General features: G+C 41.4%; 1 protein-coding gene across 1 annotated transcript; it reads right to left on the bottom strand.

The window, feature by feature from the left end:
• Positions 1–1,196: 1,196 nt before the first annotated feature.
• Positions 1,197–2,403, bottom strand: LOC117984396 (lipase 1-like). Its single transcript, XM_034971024.2, has one exon. The coding sequence runs from the start codon at positions 2,401–2,403 to the stop codon at positions 1,210–1,212; it is 1,194 nt and encodes a 397-aa protein (XP_034826915.1). The 3' UTR covers positions 1,197–1,209.
• Positions 2,404–8,493: the final 6,090 nt, after the last annotated feature.

Raw genomic sequence — 8,493 nt, 5'->3', positions numbered from 1 at the left:
GCGATTAATAGCCTCATCTGGTGACAGAAGGGCTGGCTCATTTTTTGCGCAACGGATCAGCCTGGCTGTCCAGCGCGGAAATGCAGCCAGTATTCTTGGCACCATTCCACGCGGTCATGATTTATATAGTAATTAGATAAGGCTAGCTTTAAGTTTTATTGTAATAAAAAAAAAAAAAGATAATGATGTAATGGTGATAATTTTTTTTAATGAAAAGATTACAATAAAACCAAAAAAATGCCCCTCCTTCGTCCTCCACTCTAAAATAATTTTAGAGCTAAAACTCATGTAATCTAACGTTATTCTAATTTATCCGAAACGCTACCAGATTAAGGGCCTTACACGCATTTATACACCCCGTGTAGAGCAGCCTACAGAGACGCGCTCCAAGAGGATTGGGGCTGGAATTACTGATTAATCCTTATCTGATTGGCATTGCGTCTTGCTACCACCTACCTCCTATAGCCTACTTGATAACCTAGTGGTTAGTAATAATACTAATATATATCCTTTTTCAGCCAAAAAAACAAAAAATAATGTAAAAACCGGTCAAGTGCAAGTCAGACTCGCGCACCGAGGGTTCCGTACTACAGTCGTATTTTTTCGACATTCTGCACGATAAATCAAACACAGGTTTGTATAAAAATAAGTAAAAATATGTTTTAGAATGTACCTATAGGTACCCTTTTATATGATACCCCACTTGGTATAGTTATCTTACTTTGAAAATTGAAAATACTCATTCTGAGAGGAGACCCGTGCTCCATATGGTGATGATCATAGAATAAAAAAATCTTTTAGGTTATTTTTAATGCTTTAATTAATTATAATTCATTAGCACAAATCAAGGTCCTTAGAGAATTCCGGGTCACATTCTTTAGGAGAGCGAAAAATCACCAAGTCCAAAATGACCATTTTGAGTAACGTATGTATTGTCTATTGAGTTAAATATAAAAATAAAATCAAAAATGACTAGCTTCACATAATATTGCGTCTCTTCAACTATGATCATAAAACCTAGATTTCGCTCTACAGGATAATAAATAAATACCTAAATAAATAAAATAAAAATCTTTTTTATTCGAAAAAACTTTTACAAGTACTTTCGAATAGTCGGATGCATCATCTACCACTGGTTCGGAATGCCTTTCCTACCGAGAAGAACCAGCAAGAAACTCGGCTATACGACGAATAATAATATGGTAGGCTCTAAAAGTGCTTGTAGCTATCTAGCACTTCGTATATGTGCGGGTACAAGTAATCGCTCATGTGTCGGCCCCACACGAAGTCCAAGTGGTTACACAACGGCCGAGGATTCACGTTAAAGTACACCACATTCGCCAGTTCCTCCTTCAGTAACTCCACATCGGGCACAGTGGACAAGTGATCATTGGCACCTACCAACAGAGCTACTGGCATAGTCACTCGATCCAGTCGGTACACCGGAGGCTCTGAAGAATTATAATACTTCACATTCGCCTCCTTTCCGTAATCGTACTGCGCGAACTCCTTTCGATATCCCACTTGCAAGAAGTGGACAATACTTCTAGAAGAAGTTCCCGCTGGAAAGTGTGCAGAAGATACTTGACTGAATCTGGGTTCTAGTTCTGGAGGATCAAAACCAGACGTGGGAAAAGCGAAACCATACACGCACACGAAGTATCCTATAACCGGTAAAGGACATAGCCTGTGAAGGATGTTGCCAACTGTAGTGTTGTCGCCAAACACTTCATGTATACACAGATCCTCGAACACTAGCTCGATTACTGGAGCGAGTTCTATCAAATAGGATATCGGTGGAGAAGCGTGGTGCAGATAAGCTACCGGTGCTAGGGATATCAAGACGTTGATCTTCGAGTTGTACTCTTTTCTTTGAGATCCGAGCACGTAAAAAGCCGTGGTACCTTGCGAGTGGCTGATGGCGGTTAAACTCTTCGCGGCTGTGGTTCTTAAAATAGTATCGATGATAGCTGGAAGGTCATAGTACCCTATTTCGTGGAAGCTGTAGCGCCAGAATTCGGGGTCCTTGTCAGGGTCGAGGTGCTGGTGTCGCCGGGAGTATCTGTTGCCTCGGACGTTAGCGAGCCAGACGTCGTAGCCGTCGTCGGCGAGAGTGATCGCCAGGGAGGTGCTTCCTCTTAGCAACCAGGTGTCAGAGGAGTCTCCTAGACCGTGCGTGAGCAACACTGGGATCCTACTCCTGCCCGGGAGCCTATACAGAGCTAGGATGTAGCCATCTTTGGTGACGACTTCGAACTGCACCGGTACATGCTTGTATTTTGTAGCTAGTTCAATGGTATTCAACTTGGAGTCTTCAGGCAAGAATTCAGATGCTACGCAAAGGACTTGGTGAATGCTGATGATGAGGATTGCAGAGAGGACGAGCGTCGTCGGCTGCATCATTGCTGTGTTGGTGCTTTGTGAATGTTTTATCAAATAGGTAAGCAGGTAGGTAATTCATTCATTTTTATCTATGCAACTAGAATAATTACTGTTTTTAGTACCAAAGTAAATGGGTACTTAAAACTTCATGCTCATGTATTCTTTAACTAATTTATATTTCTCTTGAAAATATGACTGATAAACTTAGCTGTAGTACTAGAATGACTTCCTGCCATTATTTTAAACTAACAAAAATGGCTAAATTATAAATTCATGACGATTTTCACAAGGTTAAAACTTTAACGGGTTGCGAAGCTGAAGTGGCAATGGGCAGGGCACATAGTTCGTACACGTTGGGGTCCCAAGGTGCTGGAATGGCAACCTCGCACCAGAAGACGCAGCGTTGGAAGACCCCCCCCTACTGGGTGAGCGGACGACATCAGACGAGTCACAGGGAGCCGCTGGATTCAGGTGGCGCAAGACCGCGGCTTGTGGAAGTCCCTACAAGAGACCTTTGTACATCAGTGGACGTCTATTGGTTGATGATGATGATGAAAACTTAAAAGCCAGTTTTGTTATTGATCCAATCAACTGAACGGTGAAGATTTATTTTGCGCTTTAGTGGACTTTAAATACATATTTAGATCACATCAACATTATAAAGGCGAAAGTTTGTGAACGCGGACCGCGCGGCCGAACTCGCGGGCATCAGCTCGTTTTCCATAAACTATGAAAATGTCACATTTTTCATTCTTCTTCTGATTTTCCCATAAAGTTGCTTTTTTAAATTGAATCGTTTTCGTCCTGAGGACCTGCTCCTATATCATATTTTATTCGATTCCTGGCAGGGGGTTGGAATTTTATAATTTCTAAATTTCTGGTCTGGTCTGGTGGGAGGCTTCGGCCGTGGCTAGTTACCACCCTACCGGCAAAGCCGTGCCGCCAAGCGATTTAGCGTTCCGGTACGATGCCGTGTAGAAACCAAAGGGGTATGGGTTTAATAAAAACTGCCATACCCCTTCCAGGTTAGCCCGCTATCATTTTAGACTGCATCATCACTTACCACCAGGTGAGATTGCAGTCAAGGGCTAACTTGTATCTGAATAAATAAAATAATAAATAAATAAATAAATTCTGTGACTTTGATAAGATGCAGAACTTGTTATACTTACTTACTCTATTGCCGTGCAAGCGACGTCTGTTTTTCACGCTTTAAAATACTTGATTTGCAAGGAAATTAACTAACTGTATACAATGTTTCAACGCGAATAAAAATGCAAGACAGCATGAAAATGAGTTTGCATTTTCATAAATAAAAGGGAATCACGGAAATAAACGAAGCAAGGCTTAAGACATAAAATAGGAATAAAAGAGGCAAAGAAAATTCTGCTATAAAGCGAACTACCGGGTACCGACTACCGAGTCACTCCGATATTTTACGCTAAGCAGACTAATGTAAGTACTTTACCATTACACTCGGTAATAAACTATAAAAGGAGTCTCGGTTAAACTACAGGGTGTAACCAGAACGCTAGCAAAAGCTTAGCGTTATTGTTGTACTACCTAAATACAATCCAATAACAATAACCATTTGCCTCATTTTGTAGTTTTAGTGATGTAGTATTTTTCAAACCCGCAATGTATAGCGTGCAAAACTCGGGCCAATGCCCCACTTTCGACGCGGCATTGACTCCGAGTGGCCTACTTACGCAACGTTCGTTAACCTCTAGCGTCAGTCAGATGTTTTATTTGCAATTTATCGTGGACTTTACAAAATACATATAGGATTTTATTTTTATTTTTGTCGTGTTAGAGTTTGTTGTGGACTGTGGTAGATATCATATCAGTAATCATCAGTACTATCACCTGTATTCGTTTTGGTTCAGGTTACACCAGCTGTATACAAGAAACTAAGAACATCTTATTTTCTTATCATTAACTAACTAACTCTCTGCGGCTTTGAACGGGTTGGCATACTGATTCTAATAACATGACATGTTTGTCCTATTTCTCTTAGACATCCTGAAAAACAAAAACAAAATAATTTTAATGCAGTCTTATTCTTTTGAAAATATATAACAAAACTAGCTTATGCCCGCGACTTCGTCCGCGTGGACTACACAAATTTCAAACACCTGATTCACTCCCTTAGGGGTTCAATTTTTAAAAATCCTTTCTTAGCGGATGCCTACGTCATAATAGCTATCTGCATGCCAAATTTCAGCCCGATCCGTCCAGTAGTTTGAGCTGTGCGTTGATAAATCAGTCAGTTAGTCACCTTTTCCTTTTATACATATATACCTAGAGATAATCACATTGCACCCGGGGCTGGGCGGCGTAAAAGTATGAAATGGAATCAAGAAAATCCAACTTTTGAGTGGTATTCAAAGTTTAAACATTATACAAACGTCGTCTGCTCATTCCAGTATCTTGACTCTCTAGATATATCTTATGGATTCCAAGAAACAAAATTTTATGATGTCAAAGTTTAGCTCTTCAAAGAGACATATTTGAAATTTTAAAACGTACGGCCGCGGAATACGAAATGTCGAATTGTGAGTAGGATGAGACACGGGTAAAATTCTTAGCAGTGGGTACCTATCTTTCATGGAGTTAAAGCTAGTTCACATTGTTCTAGTGGCGTCTCATTCCAGTGGCGTATGCTAGTACCTTACTATCCTAATGCGCTACTACACAAAATGAATTTCATACCTATCTATACGATTTTTTTTGTCATTCAGATACAAGTTAGCCCTTGACTGCAATTTCACCTGGTGGTAAGTAAGGTATGGCAGTTTTTAATAAACCCATGCCCCTTTGGTTTCTACACGGCATCGTACCGGAACGCTAATCGCTTGGCGGCATGGCTTTGCCGGTAGGATGGTAACTAACCACGGCCGAAGCCTCCCACCAGACTAGACCAGAAATTTAGAAATGATAAAATTCCAAATGCCAGGAATCGAACCCGGGACCACAGCGCTTACAACTGTGCCAGGGAGGTTGTCGTCGATTGTAATGTTTGATTCGTCCTCTAAAGAAGTCCCTATCTTGACTATGAATTCCAGTGTAAGTTTCCTGATGACTGATCGTCATCATAATATCAGTCTGTGGCGTGTGGAGTTATGGAAGTCCACTGTTGATCACAGGTCTTCCCTTCTTCTCTGCTCACTAGCAAGGAAAGTACTTCAAAACGCTCTGTGCTCATCCTTAGCAGGAGAGGATGTGGGTAACAGGAGACACCACGATCGGCGAAGGGAATGTCCCGTATCTGTAACGTCTGCTCCAGAATGGGGAGAGTGACCTGATAGGGACAAGGAAGCAGATAGAATAGAACTTGTGAGGAGTCAAGAAGGCGTCCCGGGAAAGAGCCGCGAGGTTGGTGGGGTGGGGTGATGGTGGGTTGTCCTCATCCTCACTCATCTAGCCGCTTCCCGTCATCCTCTTTATATCTTCAGTCAATCATGTCGAAGGACATCTACCCCAGGTTATGCTTATTCTAGAATTTTTTGACTTCAACAGCCATCGCACCACTGCCAATTTAGCTTGCTTATAGCTTGGTTTGGGCAATGTCAGTAACCTTGGGATGTCACTTGCGAATTTCTTCTTTTCAGATTTTAAGTATATCAAATTCCTAGTACTGGTTCTAACAACTTGAATAATGTTAACCGGCCTTAAAACAAATAAAATCAGGATACGTAAACTGAAAATACGCTTTACTTAGTTCTGAAAACAGTGTGCGGACTAAAAGAATAAAGGACTAAATAATACAATTGTGGAGTATCCATTTAAAAGAGTAAAGTCAATACCAAAGTTTAAGTCACATTTTTAACTGCACACTTTCGAAATCCCGCTGCACTTATTCGAGCTAGGATATCCATTGTCCCGAGTCACAAATAAGCTATTACTCTTCGTTAACCTAATTGCCTGTGTTTTCATATCCCGCGAGATTGGAATAAAAATTCACTTTTATCTTATTTCCTTCGGACAGAAGCTTAAATAAACCATTTTTAGTGTTCCGGAATAGAATAGCTATGGTCGGGAGAGCTGTTTGCAAAGAACTGTGCAATGTTGACCACGGCCGTAGCTAGGGGGGGGGAGGCATTGTGGGGCAATGCCCTACCCTGTTGCCCTACCTTAAAAATACTATCAAATAATAATATTACCTATGCTAAGTTAACTGTATGTTCATACTTAGAGCCTCGATAGCTCAACGGTTAAAGGAGCGGACTGAAAACCGAAAGGTCGCCAGTTCAAATCCCACCCGTTTCACTATTGTCGTACTACTAGCACAAGCTTTCGCTTAATTGGAGGGGAAAAGGCTTGGACGATCTAACCTAAGACGTCGTCACACATCGAAAACGATTCTGACAATGACAAAATCGATTCCGCAAACAGTGTTTATAAACGCAGTGGATTAAAAATCCATTACTATTGACAGAGGGGAATAATCATGCGAGGCGCGTCCTTAGGTTAGATCGTCCAAGGGAAAAGGGGAATATTAGTCAGCAATTAACTTGGCTAATATTCTTTTTAAAAAACCGTAGGAGAACCAGAGTAACTGACATAGCTCAACGGCTGTAAAGTTGAAGCGGCAATTGGCAGAGCACGTGTTTTGAAAACTGATAGACATTGGGGTCCCAAGGGCCTTAAATAGCGACCTCGCACCGGAAATGTGTATCGGTTTAAGATGAGATAGTAGGTAATTATTATCTAAGGCCGTAGGTATAATCAATTACAGAGAGGCAAGTTTGCGGCCGCGTACCGTGTGTGCGGGTGTGCGGTGTGCGGTGTGCGGGTGTGCGGGTGTGCGGGTGTGCGGGTGTGCGGGTGATTGATGTAGGTCCCCATGGCCTTTCGACCTTTATTATTATGAATCCTGACATTCATTATTATTTGCTAACTCGTACGGTTGCTTTTTAGATACTTTATAACTACATATTAATTTTCCGTGTATTTTTAAATATGATGCCCGCAACTCAGTACATATATGAGAATGGATTTTTTAATCCCATTGGACCTCTTTGATTTTCCAGGACCAAAAATAACCTTTGCCTCGGGAATCTGGATGCAAGCTATCTCTGCACCTTTAGTCAGAATTGGTTAAATGAATGGGCCATGAAAATATAACAGACAGACAGATAGGAGAACTAGTGTGAGGGAACTCTCGGTTTGACCCTGAATCGACGATGATATTCTGTCAAATATTAGACGTAAAATTCTAAAATCGGCGAAAAATTGGGTTACTTGAGGGGTGCAGGTGCATCGAATGTACTAACATTTTGACGCCTGCCAGTGATGTTGAAGCATCGACATTTTGTTAGAAGTTCCCTAACTGTCGTGACCTATGATATCAGTATGAATAGTATGGACTATCAGTACCCTTATTATAAATGCGAAAGTGTGTTTGTTTGTTGGTTTGTTGGTTTGTCCTTCAATCACGTCGCAACGATGCATTGGATTAACGCGATTTTTTTCATTTGTATAGCTAAAGACCTGGAGAGTGACATAGGCTACTTTTTATCCCGGAAATTCAAAGTTCCCACGGGATTTTTAAAAACCTCATTCCACGCGGACGAAGTCGCGGGCACCAGCTAGTGGATTATAAAGTGAAGAAGTTTTAAAAGTCCGGCCGTTTTCTTATCAAATAAATATTATGTTAAACTATGTCGATCTGAGCGTAATCTAAGACAGGATGCAATCACAAACAGCGGCTTGGGAACACAATCAAGCCGACAACAGATTGAGCGAGGGCAAACATCGGAATGGGAAATGACGAGTTGCGGTGACTTACTGCCCTACATATCGATATCACACACTTCAATAGCTATAGAAATGGCAAAGAGAATTCAACCTCAAGAGTATACGCATACCAATACAAGGTTTTGCATGAAAACAAAATCTCTATAAAATCTTTCTATCTTCTTTTTGTACCTATATTCTACTCCCTTTACAACCTCTCGCACTGGTCACCCACGGGTCACTGGTAGATAATAGAGATCTCTCATTTCATCCTCAGGACATGTCTGAGGATGCTCCAGTGTCGGAGCGAAACGTGCGTCGAGTATGTTTTGGGATTTGTGTGGTGGTGCATATTGCCTGCCTTGTGGCTGC

Source organism: Maniola hyperantus, chromosome 8 (genome assembly GCF_902806685.2).
Source record: "Maniola hyperantus chromosome 8, iAphHyp1.2, whole genome shotgun sequence".
NCBI classification, from domain to species: domain Eukaryota; kingdom Metazoa; phylum Arthropoda; class Insecta; order Lepidoptera; family Nymphalidae; genus Maniola; species Maniola hyperantus.
This window is presented reverse-complemented; position numbering and strand designations above follow the sequence as displayed.